Source organism: Lethenteron reissneri, chromosome 14 (assembly GCF_015708825.2).
Source record: "Lethenteron reissneri isolate LAM-NWPU_2019-01 chromosome 14, ASM1570882v1, whole genome shotgun sequence".
NCBI lineage: Eukaryota > Metazoa > Chordata > Hyperoartia > Petromyzontiformes > Petromyzontidae > Lethenteron > Lethenteron reissneri.
This window is the reverse complement of record NC_083792.1, coordinates 1,802,126-1,818,532: the sequence shown is the minus strand read 5'-3', so window position 1 is coordinate 1,818,532 and position 16,407 is coordinate 1,802,126. Positions and strand designations below refer to the sequence as shown.

Sequence of the window (16,407 nt, the reverse complement as noted above, 5' to 3'; positions counted from 1 at the left end):
CAGGGACAATGCGACTCCACACCAGGGGACCAATGTGACTCCACACCAGGGACAATGCGACTCCACACCAGGGGACAATGTGACTCCACACCAGGGACAATGTGACTCCACACCAGGGACAATGCGACTCCACACCAGGGACAATGCGACTCCACACCAGGGACAATGTGACTCCACACCAGGGACAATGTGACTCCACACCAGGGACAATGCGACTCCACACCAGGGACAATGCGGCTCCACACCAGGGACAATGTGACTCCACACCAGGGACAATGTGACTCCACACCAGGGACAATGTGACTCCACACCAGGGACAATGCGACTCCACACCAGGGACAATGTGACTCCACACCAGGGACAATGCGACTCCACCCCAGGGACAATGTGACTCCACACCAGGGACAATGCGGCTCCACACCAGGGACAATGTGACTCCACACCAGGGACAATGCGACTCCACACCAGGGACAATGCGGCTCCACACCAGGGGCAATGCGACTCCACACCAGGGACAATGCGGCTCCACACCAGGGGCAATGCGACTCCACACCAGGGACAATGTGACTCCACACCAGGGACAATGCGACTCCACACCAGGGACAATGCGACTCCACACCAGGGACAATGCGACTCCACACCAGGGACAATGCGACTCCACACCAGGGACAATGCGGCTCCACACCAGGGACAATGCGACTCCACACCAGGGACAATGCGGCTCCACACCAGGGGCAATGCGACTCCACACCAGGGACAATGTGACTCCACACCAGGGACAATGTGACTCCACACCAGGGACAATGTGACTCCACACCAGGGACAATGCGACTCCACACCAGAGACAATGCAGCTCCACACCAGGACAATGCGACTCCACACCAGGACAATGCGGCTCCACACCAGGGACAATGCGACTCCACACCAGGACAATGCAGCTCCACACCAGGACAATGCGACTCCACACCAGGACAATGCAGCTCCACACCAGGACAATGCGACTCCACACCAGGACAATGCGGCTCCACACCAGGACAATGCGACCCCACACCAGGACAATGCGACTCCACACCAGGACAATGCAGCTCCACACCAGGACAATGCGGCTCCACACCAGGGACAATGCGGCTCCACACTAGGACAATGCGACTCCACACCAGAGACAATGCAGCTCCACACCAGGACAATGCGGCTCCACACCAGGGACAATGCGGCTCCACACCAGAGACAATGCAGCTCCACACCAGGACAATGCGACTCCACACCAGGACAATGCGGCTCCACACTAGGACAATGCGACTCCACACCAGAGACAATGCAGCTCCACACCAGGACAATGCGACTCCACACCAGGACAATGCGGCTCCACACTAGGACATTGCGACTCCACACCAGAGACAATGCAGCTCCACACCAGGACAATGCGGCTCCACACCAGGGACAATGCGGCTCCACACCAGGGACAATGCGACTCCACACCAGAGACAATGCAGCTCCACACCAGGGACAATGTGACTCCACACCAGAGACAATGCAGCTCCACACCAGGGACAATGTGACTCCACACCAGGGACAATGCGACTCCACACCAGGGACAATGTGACTCCACACCAGGGACAATGCGACTTCACACCAGGGACAATGCGGCTCCACACCAGGACAATGCGGCTCCACACCAGGGACAATGCAGCTCCACACCAGAGACAATGTGACTCCACACCAGGGACAATGCGACTCCACACCAGGGACAATGCGGCTCCACACTAGGACAATGCGACTCCACACCAGGGACAATGTGACTCCACACCAGGGACAATGCGACTCCACACTAGGACAATGCGACTCCACACCAGGGACAATGCGACTCCACACCAGGGACAATGCGACTCCACACTAGGACAATGTGACTCCACACCAGGGACAATGTGACTCCACACCAGGGACAATGCGGCTCCACACCAGGGACAATGCGACTCCACACTAGGACAATGCGACTCCACACTAGGACAATGCGACTCCACACCAGGGACAATGCGACTCCACACTAGGACAATGCGACTCCACACCAGAGACAATGCGGCTCCACACCAGGGACAATGCGGCTCCACACCAGGGACAATGCGACTCCACACCAGAGACAATGCAGCTCCACACCAGGACAATGCGGCTCCACACCAGGGACAATGCGGCTCCACACCAGGGACAATGCGACTCCACACCAGGGACAATGCGGCTCCACACCAGGGACAATGCGGCTCCACACCAGGGACAATGCGACTCCACACCAGGGACAATGTGACTCCACACCAGGGACAATGCGGCTCCACACCAGGGACAATGCGACTCCACACCAGGGACAATGTGACTCTACACCAGGGACAATGCGACTCCACACCAGGGACAATGCGGCTCCACACCAGGGACAATGTGACTCTACACCAGGGACAATGCGACTCCACACCAGGGACAATGTGACTCCACACCAGGGACAATGCGGCTCCACACCAGGGACAATGCGACTCCACACCAGGGACAATGTGACTCTACACCAGGGACAATGCGACTCCACACCAGGGACAATGTGACTCTACACCAGGGACAATGTGACTCCACACCAGGGACAATGTGACTCCACACCAGGGACAATGCAACTCCACACCAGGGACAATGTGACTCTACACCAGGGACAATGCGGCTCCACACCAGGGACAATGCGGCTCCACACCAGGGACAATGCAACTCCACACCAGGGACGATGTGACTCCACACCAGGGACAATGCGACTCCACACCAGGGACAATGTGACTCCACACCAGGGACAATGCGGCTCCACACCAGGGACGATGCGACTCCACACCAGGGACAATGCGACTCCACACCAGGGACAATGCGACTCTACACCAGTGACAATGTGACTCCACACCAGGGACAATGCGACTGCACACCAGGGACAATGCAACTCCACACCAGGGACAATGCGGCTCCACACCAGGGACAATGCAACTCCACACCAGGGACAATGTGACTCCACACCAGGGACAATGCGGCTCCACACCAGGGACAATGCAACTCCACACCAGGGACGATGTGACTCCACACCAGGGACAATGCGACTCCACACCAGGGACAATGCAACTCCACACCAGGGACAATGCGACTCCACACCAGGGACAATGTGACTCCACACCAGGGACAATGCAACTCCACACCAGGGACAATGCAACTCCACACCAGGGACAATGTGACTCCACACCAGGGACAATGCGGCTCCACACCAGGGACGATGTGACTCCACACCAGGGACAATGCAACTCCACACCAGGGACGATGTGACTCCACACCAGGGACAATGTGACTCCACACCAGGGACAATGCAACTCCACACCAGGGACAATGCGACTCCACACCAGGGACAATGTGACTCCACACCAGGGACAATGCGACTCCACACCAGGGACAATGCAACTCCACACCAGGAACAATGCGACTCCACACCAGGGACAATGCAACTCCACACCAGGGACAATGCGACTCCACACCAGGGACAATGCGACTCCACACCAGGGACAATGCGACTCCACACCAGGGACAATGCAACTCCACACCAGGGACAATGCGACTCCACACCAGGGACAATGTGACTCCACACCAGGGACAATGTGACTCCACACCAGGGACAATGTGACTCCACACCAGGGACGATGCAACTCCACACCAGGGACAATGCAACTCCACACCAGGGACAATGCGACTCCACACCAGGGACAATGCAACTCCACACCAGGGACAATGCGACTCCACACCAGGGACAATGCAACTCCACACCAGGGACAATGCGACTCCACACCAGGGACAATGCGGCTCGCCAACCCGCGGCTCTGGAGCCGCGTGCGAGAGGCTCCTGAAATTCGGAAACAAATTGTTTGCGTCTTCTTATGTTGGTTGCCGATCCCTGACTATGGGAGTCCAGTTCACCATGGGAGTCCAGTTCACCATGAGAGTCCAGTTCACCATGGGAGGGGTCCGCAACCTGCGGCTCTACGGACTGCTTCGTGTCCGTTATTTATTTATTCACCACCGCCGCAGTGCATTGTGGCTCTTGAAATATTGAGTTTTTTTTACCGAATTCGAAATAAAGACGTCTCCGCTTGTCGCTTCGGTTGCCGAGTCTCGTGGTCTCAGGGGTGGCCAGGATTCGTTTGGGTGCCGCGTGCCACCGGTAGTCAGGAACCCAGCTGGGGTGGTGCGAGCCACTCACATCGCCAATCCACACGATGCACGCTGCGCTTTGTAGCGACGTGAACTCCCAACCCGAGTCCTTCTGCCTCACCGCTCTCCGCGTGCACTCCTGCCGTCTCGTGATTGCGCACAGAAGCTTCCTTGCAGCGCCCTTCGTCGCAGGTCGCCAAACTGTCCCCGCCCCCCCCCCCCCCCGGGAGGTTGTTCCCTGGTCAAGAACTGCCCGAGCCGAGTCTGCCAGGCTCTGGGCGCCTCGTCCCTTCTCGTGGCTCTGTGCTCACTGCTGATGATGCTGCTGATGATGCTGCTGATGATGATGCTGATGATGTCCCAGGCTCGATCTGGCACAGGGGGGGCGGGGGTGAGAAAACTACAATAACAAGTGCCATTTGTGTTCGAATTGGTTACAAATGAACCCCTCAATATTCCAGTGCGTGTGAATCTGAGACGGCGATTGTCCTTGGCTAAACAACGGTCACAAAGCGCTCCTTCGAGAGGCGCAGGTCACCGACCCATGTGCTCGTGCGATATACCGAAGACCTCGTCCACCATTTGACAATTCGAGAATCACCTCGTGGCCGTCCCTCGGTTGGCTCCTTCCATCGACTCGGCTCGATTCTGACAATAATAATAATACAGTTTAAGTCGCCCCATCATGCGCCGGCGGCTTCTCTACGAATATCGTTGTAAGGCATTGTTAGTAAGGACTTGATAGTAAGGAGTTGTTATTAAGGAGTTGTTAGTAAGTGATGAGTTGTTAGTAAGGAGTTGTTAGTAAGTAAGGAGTTGTTAGTAAGTGATGACCTGTCCCTTGATTTTTATTCGACGCGTGTGCGGCGATGGCGCAGCCATCGATCGAGGGTCGAATTCGAACCGCGTTGTGTGATCGGGATCGCGCTCGCTGAAGGTGAATGCCTTCAGGGAAGTCGTGTTCTGTATACGCAACTGCGCACAATTCTGTGAGTCGCTTATAACCGCTTTGCCGTTACTTATTGCCAATTATGGACTCAGACTATTGTCCCATCATCTCATAGAGTCCCTGTCACACAATAACATGCTACACAGTAGCAGTAGGGGTCGCAAAATGCCGATTTATTACTAATAAACCCCAATGATCCGATCTAAAATAGGGATTTCGATCGGATCATTGGGGCGGGGGGCACGTGCCCCCCCACGTCCTCGAGCCCCGTGTCCACGCGCCCGGCAGCGGCCACCCAGCCGGGTCCGTGTGCCCCCCCCCCCCCCGCAATGAGACGACGGGGAGTTCAGACAACGACGACGACGATCACGAGTTTATTGCAAATATTAAAACTGGCGTCCCCCCCCCACCCTCCGTGCTAACTGCGGACAATCTGATCGCTTCCACAACAACACGTGGGCTGTATTAATTATGATTCAACTGTTATTCATATACCAGCCTTCAAACTTTCATTTTTACACACACGGAAACGTCTTTATTCATCATCATCATCACCACGACCGTTATTGTTATGCGCCAAAATAAGTTGACATCACGCGTGAAAAGGGGGTTTTTCTTTGCCGCCTAACAGCACCCTTGTATTATTAATATGATGCAGCGTGTTAGAACGGACGTGCATGAAACCCGCCATACACACACACACGCCGCTCCGTCTATAATATGATCACGTACACACACACACGTACGTACACACACACGTATGTAGTACACACACACAGAATCGTCTCAGCACCGAGGCTAAACGAGGGGCTGCCTTGGGGCAGGACTCGGGACCAGGGGGACGAGAGTCGCCGCAGCAGCGAGCATCGCGAGGACGCCTTCACCGCACACGGCTCCGTTGCGATTCGTGTGAAACGTCACCGCCAAATCGTCCCCACAATTGCGCTGCTGCTGCTGCTGCAACAGCAGCGAGGCCACGAGGCACAGCGGCATCGTGAACGGAATCCACGCCACCAGCGGAGGAGCCTCGCCACAGCCGAGAGGCACGGCCCTGGAAGACTGCGACACAGCCACTGCAGCAGCCGCTGCAGCAGTCGAAGCTAACTGTGCCAACAACCAAACGTGAACACATTCGCCGTTAAGCCCACTGTGGCCTTCGTGAAACATATACAACAGGCGACGTTTAGGGCAATGGCCCCTATTTCATACACAGAGACCAGAGTGATTATATCGATGCACGTTAAACTTCTTTAGCTGCGTACGTAGCCAACCGTGCGAAATCGGAGACCGAGTGGATAAGACGAGTTGGAGACGGCGCTTGCGCAACACAGCCCGTGTCACTTGGGCTGGCCTCTCTGACTCGACACGAGGCGGCGAGCCTGCCTGCCTGCCAGCCTGTGAGCCTGCCAGCCTGCGAGCCTGCCAGCCTGCCTGTGAGCCTGCCTGCCTGCCTGTGAGCCTGCCTGCCTGTCTGCCCTCCTCCGCTCGGAACGAACGGGTCACGGCACATCAACCCCATCGCGCGCACGCGTGCAATGGGATTCTCCGAGCAGGGACGGGCCACGGCGAGAGGTAGAACTGGGCGACGATGAGGTGACGAGGCGGAACGCGCGGCACCTGGGAACCCGCGGCACCTGGGAACCCGCGGCACCTGGGAACCCGCGGCACCTGGGAACCCGGTTGACATCACGGGCGGTGGCGCTGGCTCCCTGCTGCGCCACGGCCGTGATGGTCCGCGCAGAGCCACCCAGTCGCCAACGACCGTCACACCAATTAACACCCAGCAACAGAAACCAACAACATCGTTTTGACCATTGGAACCTCCTTTGCCAGTAACAAAATATGATAATTGTTTTTTACCCTTTTATCTGGCAACAAAACTGACACCTTTTTTTTGCCGTCATCTGGTCCAACCCCATGTGAGACGAGGCTCTAAGAAAAGCTGTCTCGGGCGTGGACCAATTTCAAGGACAGTGCATACATTATCAGAGTTGTGTTTTTTGTTTGCATTCCGACCGCAGGTATTGTGGTCAATGCAAACATGACTCCTTGTAAAAAAGGTGTCAGTTTTGTTGCCAGATAAAAGGGTAAAAATACAATTATTATTATTCCCATCGTTTTGCTCAATCTGACCGCTCGGGATCGTTCGCTCTCGAGAGCCGATTGGTTCACAGCGCCCACGGTGACAGTCCACCCCCTACGACACCTTTTCCCACACGCGCAAAGTAATCTACCCGTAACCATGGCAGAGGCGTTTGGGTGTGCGCAGCGGATTTCCATGCCCTACAATTAACCACAAATTGCGCATCTCTTGACGAGGGCAGTGATAGCAAGTGCCCCGTGTCTTGTGCAATCTGTCCCACCGTTGTAAATGTCACGGGAAATGACGATGTAAATGATGGCGATGGGATGATTGACGTGGTCACGAGATGAGCGAAACCAGTGAGAATCAGCCACCGTCAACGCCACCAAATTCGGGCACTTTTTTCCTCATTTAGTTCAGTAAAAAAAGACGTGTAACTACCTCAATAACAACTTTCACGCCGTCATTTGTATAGATCAGGGTGATTATTCACCGGGAAGATGTGGAAGTTGCACAGATTCAATCGGTTGAAATAAAATTATGCTCGTTTTGTTTTCCCCCTTCCTCACCTAAGCTTCGAACGCACGGAGGGCGAGGTTTATCCACACGGCAAGAGCCGCATACTCAGCAGCCGCCTCTCCCCTCTGAAGTAAAGATATGGGAGAGGTGGCTGGCTGAAGAGTTTGCAGCTCAAGTTCTATGGAATAGGAGCCACAACCTGATATATGGCTCGAGGAATTTTCTAAGCTTTCTAAACCAAACATTGTATTTTACCAGGTAAGGCCCACTGAGCGATGGAGCTCTTCTTCAGAAGCGACCTATCACAAATGAGAGCCCAACGAAGTGGCTTATCGGGGGAAATTTATAGCAGCCAAATACTCTAAACGCGTGTTTCTAAATGTGGAGGGGAAAACCGGAGGGACCCAGGGAAAGATCTACGCGACCACGGGCAGAAGATGCAAACTCCAAATAATACAGGCGTCAAGGGTCGGGATCGAACCCACGGCCTCCTGAACACCGGGCGAGGAAGTTAACATCGTCACTCTACATGCGAGTGAAATTTAGTAGGCATGTTGAGCAAGGGCTTGGAAATTACCAGCGCAGGAATGGGCGCTCATTTCAAAGAACATTTTAAAGTAGCCGACCAACAGAAGAATATCCCCTTGTTCAGCCTGACACGATGCCGGGGAGGCAAGTGCTGTTCAGCGAGCACCTCGTGAAGCTCACACCCCGCACGAGGAGCATGGCGAGGCCAGAATCACACACGGCCCGGCTGCCTTTGACCACCACCACCACCACCATCACCGGCGCTACTTCTTCTAGGCCGGATCCACCTCGTTGCAGACCCAGGCCAGGCTCGGTGACCACTTCCAGACGGCGCGCGCCGTAGACCTGGAATTGGACCCAGGTTGCCCAGACTGCGGCACGATGCGCTCGCTTTGTAACCACATGGCAACACCAAAATAGGCACCCTTTACCCACACAGCCTGTACAGCGAGTAGTGCTGTTAAGCGAGAACCTCTTAAGGACAGCGCACACCACACACATCGGCGGTGCGGCCAGGTCCAGTGCCATCCACCTTTCGTCTCTCCAATGCCGGGCTGTTCAAGCACCGCACCGGGAAAAAAAACTCACCAGGCCGAGTCGACCTAGGGGGGAGGCCCAAATCGCGTTCAAGATGCCATTTGCGGGCGGCGTTGCCCATCACGGTCGGGGATTGAACCCGGGCCCACCGTGGGCGATTCGCTGCCACATCGCTCCTCGTGCCGAAATGCATCGGCCAACTTCGACAATGCACACTCACACGAACACTCACGCACACACTCACTCACACGCACACTCACGCACACACTCACTCACACACTCACTCACGCGCACACTCACTCACTCACGCGCACACTCACTCACTCACACGCACACTCACGCACACACTCACTCACACGCACTCACGCACACTCACTCACGCGCACACTCACGCGCACACTCACGCGCACACTCACGCGCACACTCACGCGCACACTCACTCACACACTCACTCACTCACGCACACACTCACGCGCACACTCACGCGCACACTCACGCGCACACTCACGCGCACACTCACGCGCACTCACGCGCGCACACTCACGCGCGCACACTCACGCGCGCACACTCACGCGCGCACACTCACGCGCGCACACTCACGCGCGCACACTCACGCGCGCACACTCACGCGCGCACACTCACGCGCTCGCACTTACGCGGATGCGCACAGACACCAAGACTGAAGTCCACAGGCGGACGTGGGGCAGATTGATGCAGGGCTACAAAGCACCCCCCCCCCCCCGTGGTGCGGGGGGATAGCGGGGAGGGAATCGGATCAATGCGGCGATGGGAGTGTACCTGGCCGCCTGGCACCGGGGTTAGAATGTTCTCCGTACCGATCGGGAGTTCAAGTCCAGCGAAAAGCCGACTCGGCCCGTCGCGTCTTCAGACGTCAACAATTGGGCGAGCCCCACTCTGCGGGAAGACGCGAGTGGTCATCGTGTGGGGAGACTCGGCCTCCGCCGCGGCAATGCGGAATCCCCATCGCTGGCTCAGGTTCGCTCAGAGAGAGCACGGTCCACACCTGCGTTGCTCGTGTGGGAGCCATGGAGACGAAACACTTCCCACGCGACGTTCCGGGGGTGGGTGGGGGGGGACCGCCTCGTGGGTGGTGGAGGCAGTGTGGGGCCCAGGGAATGGCTCACCTAGGAGGGGACAGGTGTGCGGGCCGGCTCGGATGCAGTGGTTACAGTCAAGTAGAGAATTTAGTTCCACGTTTATTAAGTTATTACTATATTTGTTTCATTGTCCCACAAAACATTGTTTCATCGATTATATACCAATTGTGCTTTTGGTGTCGGAGGCACATGGCAAAACATTATTTTGTTTGTGTTTTTAATCCATTTTTAAGATTCCCATACGGACAGCGGCCGAACGTCTCGATGCAGAACAACACAGTCCACGACACGCCCTAGCCCGCAGCGTCTTCCAAGAGCCTATCTTACACGGCTAACATTGTTTATAATACATTATTGTTACCATATACCTTTCCTTTATACTTCACCTTGTCGAGTGCAACTGCGCTGTATTAACACGGGAACACGGGGGGGGGGGGGTGAGTGGGGGGTGAAGTTTACCGGATGACACACGACCTCGTCACAACCGTGGCCCGGCTGCGAAGATCAAACGTCGGAGCACTTCGACTCGCAGGCCGAGCACAATCGAATCCACCGTCACTTTTGTCGGAGACAAAACAAGAGCGGCACTTGGCGAGTGAGGCAGGGGGAGAAGGCAGGCCAACAGGCACCAGCACCGAGCCCAGATGCATCTTGAGGCTGCCTTCATCTGGCTTTGTAGGCCTCGTACGTTAGAGGAGCATCCTGCAGGCGCCTCGGACTTGCTCCACGAGTGCCGGGAATCAACACCAAGCCCGACGGTAATTAGGGAGCCAGAGACTCTGAGTTTAGCGACGTTAAAATTGAATGCAGCGTTCGCAGTCGAAGCCTCGTGTGCGCCGCCACTCTCGCCCCGTTTTGCCTCCGACAGAAATCACGGCCGGACCCCATTGGTCGATGTGAAACCGTAACCCGGAACCACAGGGAGAGCTCCGTCGGATCGCAACAGGTGACGCAGACGTGCAGAACACGTCACACAAGTGGCCCCCGCTGCACTTTTAAATCAACGTATTTATGCAGTCCCGATGCGTTTGGTTTTTTCAGTTTGCAAGCCGCATCAGTTTGCAAGCCGTAGGCTTTTCCTTGCATATGAACATTGGAAAATTCCATTCAGCACTTTGAAATATTTGCAGGGCAATGCCCCACCGCTTGGGTCGTGTGGCCAATTCGTGTCGTGGATTTCACTTTGTGTGCGTGTAGCCTGAGGAACGCCGCCCACGAGGGGAGAAAACCTCTCACTGCAGCAGCACAGACAGCCTGCTGCACGCCTACTTGCTGTACTGCCTACCACACAGGCAACGCCTTTTGCTGCCCCGCATGCAGCGTCTCATCACGATCATTGTCGCGAGGGCTCCAATCCCTGCGTGATCCACCAACCCCCCCCTCCGAGCGGCTGCTGTTGCCGGGTTAGAGTTATGCATCACCTTCATTTCCTCTCTGCTGATACGGAGATTGGAGATTTCTCCGATTTCAGAGCGAATTCGTGAGAGAGTTGCACGGTGACAGCAAGAGGCATTCATCGTGTAAAATTTCAAGTCCAGGCTTTGTCGACGATCGCACATTAAGTCACAGTCCACCAAAAACCGAGTTGATCAGAATCGCAGTGAACAAATGAAGGGGACGTTCTATATCAACCAGGGTGAGACCATGTCGAGAGATTCACCATCTCTGCACAAAGGGTGGTGGAAGGGGGGTCCGAGGCAGCGATTTCGCGACGCGACGACGACACCGCGGAGGGACGGCGCGCGCTAGAGCGCGTTCCCGCCGGCCGTCGTGGACTTCTCACGGTCGAGTCGAAGTGAATTTTTCACGGGAAAAATACCGCAGCTCGGAAGCCAGATCCCACTGTGAAAGCGGGGCGCGGAAGAGACCCGCATCGTCGCCCCTGCCGCCGCCGCCGCCGCCGCCGGTGTGTGCGGTGTCAAAAGCCGAATCACGCGAATCATTTCGGAGGAAAACTAAAAACCGGCTGCAGAAACCAAAGTAACCATTTGGGGCAGACGCAACGCACCAGCGGCCAGCTCTCATCTTGCAGGTGTGCGCGTGCCTAGGCAGTGTGTCCAAGGGCTGAGGCTCTGTCGATGACACAAGAAGAGAATTGCACGGTTAGTCGGCACTCTTTCAACAAAGCGGGATCAAGGAAGCGACGCAAGTGTTTGGTCGCCTCACCAGCCTGGCCTTCTCATTCAAGAAGCTTCACATGTGCGTCGGATGACCTCGGACGCAAAGCCGAGTTAGGTGTACGTGGAAGGGACGATACGTTTCCCTGTACGGTACTGTAAAAAACTTAGAAACTAAACTAATTTTATTCTAGCAGGTAAGGCCCACTGAGCTATGTAGCTTCTCAGAAGCGACCTGGCCACAATTGATAGTTAAATGAAGTGGATCATTGCGTGGAAATGTAGAGCAGCCAAAAACCTCTAAACGTATGATGTTGATTCTGAATGTGGAGGGAAAAACCTGAGGACCCGGAGAAAAATCCACGCGACGACGGGGAGAGAGAGAGACACGCAAACTCCAAACACACAGCAGGTGTCAGGGTCGGGATCGAAACCACGACCTCCTGTATACCAGGCGAGGTAGTCAACATCTCACCACCGTGGCATCCTGTTGCACAGAGTTTCCTTGCAAATGAGACCGTTGATATAGATCTATCAAGGAGCTGTCACCCAGAAAATATAATTAGCAATGAAATTAACTGAAATTAATGGTGGGCAAGACTCAACGCAAAGCGATTTTCTGCTGAAATGACGATGGAGGTGGTACGGATCTATTTACAGCCCTGTGGCAGTGGTGGGTATTCCACAATCTTAAGGCGGGGCCAAATCCATTTGTCAGAAAACCACGATTGACTTCCCACGAAAGTGGTACTATTTTATCAGCCCTCGTAGAGATGATGCACCGAGTCGATGCCAGACCAGGATATGAACTCGCAAACCTTCCAATTGCGAGCCATTCACTCATTGGCCGAGCCACTTGGCTCTCTACAGTGCCTGCTGACACACCTCCGATTAGCATCGTCGGATATGTACGGTGCAAAAGACTTTCAACATACCTAGCTACATCAACACACACGCAGAAAACAGCATTCTGCGCGAAACAGAAGATATCAAAAATCTCCTCGGGTCAACCAGGCAAGAACTCTGAGAGTCATGATGTCTTGTACGACAGAGAATGCCAATGGCAAACCATGCAAATTACCTCCTCCGTCATCAACATAGCCCTCTGCAGTGACAATAATAATTTAAACTTGTAAAGTGCCGCACAGTATTCGCTCACCCTCGAAGAGAGAAAACGAATCGCAGGCGCTAAGAGGAACCACAGCAGAGCACAACGACAGCAGCAGACAGGCAGTGGTGAACCCCGACGCGCGGCTGTGCCAATTTCAGTTCAATATTCTCATTTACAAAATTTCAGAATTGTGTCGGACAGCCCAGGGCGCAGGCCCTTGGTAACACGTACAGCCTTCGGTCAATGCACTGCTGGGCGAGGACCTCCACATGCTGTGTGGATCGTGGCGGATACTTGACCGTAGTCTTGCTAGTAAGCAAGGGGGGGGGGGGGGGTTACAAAACGAAGACCTACTTTGCTGCACTGCTGCCCTCTGCTGCCCGGCATGTTGCACGGCGAGCCCAGACAACCCGCTTCGTGCGTGTTGAGACTGTCCCTGCCAAGAACTATTGGCGCTCAACCTCGCATGGCTTCCGGCATCCGATGGGACTGGAAGCATGCCAAGTGGCTTGGCCACAAGCGCAGCCTTGACACGCGCACGTTCAAAACAACAGCCGCCCTGAGCCGGGCTGCATCTTCCTCTACAGACAACGGATCAAATGATCCCCACCTTGATCGCCCACGCCACACTCGTCACCGTTATTTGTACAGAATTCCCTCGTTAGTCGCAAACATGCCATCCACGATTGTGCCTATCAGCAAATCGCTTCGACTGCATTCAAAGAAAGTGATGAGAGAGAATGTGATGTGAGAAAGTAATCAGATTAAGTGATGATGGGGTAAGTTAATTAATAAATTATGATTCAATACTTCAATATTTATTTTATTTACTTCATATTTATAACAAACTTTTTTGTGTGATAATAATTTTGATCTATTTCATAGTTTATTTATTTCAGGTAACTCATTCACGAGCATCTCCAGAACGTATCCATCGCACGTAACGAGGGACTACTGTGGCCGTTAATTGCGCGCATGACTAAAACTGCCCACCCCTTGTTTTAATGCTCCCTTCCCTGCCCCCACGACACTACCGTGTTTTTGTACTGCTTGTTGTTGTCACGTTCTTACCCGCCCCTATTGGACATCTGTAAAAATAAATAGTTTTATAGCTCATCGGATTCCTCCAGGATAAATATCCTCATTCTGAATTCCTTGCATCCGAACCTACTTCCTCCCCCCCCCCCCCCCCCCCGTCGACCCCCAAACTCCCCACCCTCCCTCCGCCAACCCCTCCCCCTACTCTAGCGTACCCCCCCCCCCCCGCCGTGCCCCCCTCACATTGTCTCGGGCGAGGTGGAGAGGTACTCCTCAGCCCGCCGGTGCGCCTCCAGCGCCTTCATCGTGTACACGTCCTGGGGCAGCTCCGACTTGCGGCGCAGGAGAACCTTCTTCACCTCGGGCTTGGGCTGCTGCACGCACTGCGGTGGCGGTGGCGGTGGCGGCGAGAGAAGGGAGGAGGCACGCATGGGAGGAGCAACGTGTGAATTGCCGCGACGCTGCTCGAGGTGCTCTCAGTCGTCGGCGACGCCAGAAATAAAATCATCACCAACGTCGTCATCGCCGTGACGAGCGCGGCCGTCAGCGTTACATGCGTCGTTACGTTTCTGCGGTATTGCCAGCATCGTTGGTGTCACCATCAACCACGTCATACATAGAGTCATCAACACAATCATCATCAGCAGCAGCATGATTTTCACGTGCGTTACCTTACTACAGTATCAGCCAGCCACTGTTACCAGAAATGCCATAGCCATCGCCGCCATAAGCATCAATTTACTTTCCAACAGTGCTTCGATTGTCGGCATGCGCACGTGTGGGTTCACGTGTATAAACATCACCGCTACACATGCGTACACGTGGAGCCTTTGAGCTAATGGTCTGCAAGCACTCGGCACACGGACAGCAGATGAGGACAACTGCTTCAGCGAGTTTGTAAATCCACTTCAAAGGCTCTCATCGTGGCCAAATTCTTAACATCCACGGAGCAAGAACTCACACCGCCATCATCGTTAAGCATTTTATCTGTCGACTTGCAATCTGAACATTCAGGCTGCCCTGCCTGTGCTCAATCCTGCATTGTGTAAGCAGCTCACAGATCCTGTGGCAGGCAAGTTGCCTTGATTGTGACACATAGCCTACATGCCCGACCACCGCATGCCCAGGCAGCTTTTATTTTCCAATAACAACGCTTTCACGTGGCCTCACAGTGCACCTCGCCTGCCACAAGTGCTCCAGTGACTTTACTGTCACTCAGTGGTGAAGATTGGTGGTTGTTGTTGTGTGCATGTACAATCTTCTGGGAGGCAGTAGTGTAGTGGTTGTACCACACTGTGCTACGGACCCGACTACTTAAGATGAATGCTCACAGGCAACATCAATGATGAATATCTAAATCGGTTCTGGGCCTCCCCGAAGATGACTCGTAATCAAACGAGTACCTAGTGCAGGTTGTAAACTTCGGCACTGTGTGGTGCCAGCCACCCCATTCCCTTGTGCACCGTCCCTGGCCCCAACAGACTGAGGGCTAAATGGGGGATCTGTCGAACTTGTGCGTGCGTGCGAATTAGTGCATGCGAGTCTGTCCGCACCTGCATGGCCTCCGTCTCCATCGACTTCTTGAGCTGGATGATGTCCTCGGCGGAGGGCGTGTCCGTCTCCATGGAGACCACGGCGCCGTTCAGGTCCTGCTGCAGGCGCGTCTGGTACTGAACGAGCGGTCGCCGCGGCAACGAGAGGAATAGGGTGGGAGAGTTCGTCAGCGAGCGAAGAGAGTTTTAATCGTAGCAAGATTAGAGGTGGTCGGGCGGCTCAAGCGGCTAACGCTGCATCCGAGCAGATGCTGGGTTCCACCCGGGGAAGGCGCCCGCGGCTAAATCGTGTTCTCAGGTCCAGAGGAGTTGGTGGTCTCAGCCCGGTCACCAATTAACCACCGCATTCCACTTGGTCTTTAAAATGTTGTTTGGTTTGATCTTCTTGCAGTCGGATATCTTTGTGGGGGGCAAGCAAAAGTGAGGCACCAACCGGGGTGAATGAGAAGTCAACTGAAGTGACGTCAGTCGCAGTTCTGCGATGTCGTTTGCTGGGGGCTGTCCCCGACACGGTGTGAGGTCACGCCGCTGGCTACGAGAGTTTAACGTGGAAATGCCTTCGTCTTGCGACGCGATGCCAAGAGCACGAATGGAATGTTGGAACAAAGTTGGCGGGTTACCTTTGTAGCTGGAGTGGGACCTTTG

At 54.8% G+C, this 16,407-nt stretch overlaps 1 protein-coding gene across 1 annotated transcript in view; it reads right to left on the bottom strand.

Moving 5' to 3' along the window:
* Positions 1 to 10,024: 10,024 nt before the first annotated feature.
* Positions 10,025 to 16,407, bottom strand: part of LOC133342224 (serine/threonine-protein phosphatase 2A 56 kDa regulatory subunit gamma isoform-like) — a 51,491-nt gene continuing 45,108 nt past the window's right edge. The window contains exons 15-17 of the mRNA XM_061551229.1: positions 15,763 to 15,879; positions 14,453 to 14,592; positions 10,025 to 12,015 (exon numbers count right to left, since the gene is read on the bottom strand). Coding sequence (XP_061407213.1) covers positions 11,988 to 12,015; positions 14,453 to 14,592; positions 15,763 to 15,879 — 285 coding nt within the window. The 3' untranslated portion in view covers positions 10,025 to 11,987. The remainder of the gene's footprint in view (positions 12,016 to 14,452; positions 14,593 to 15,762; positions 15,880 to 16,407) is intronic.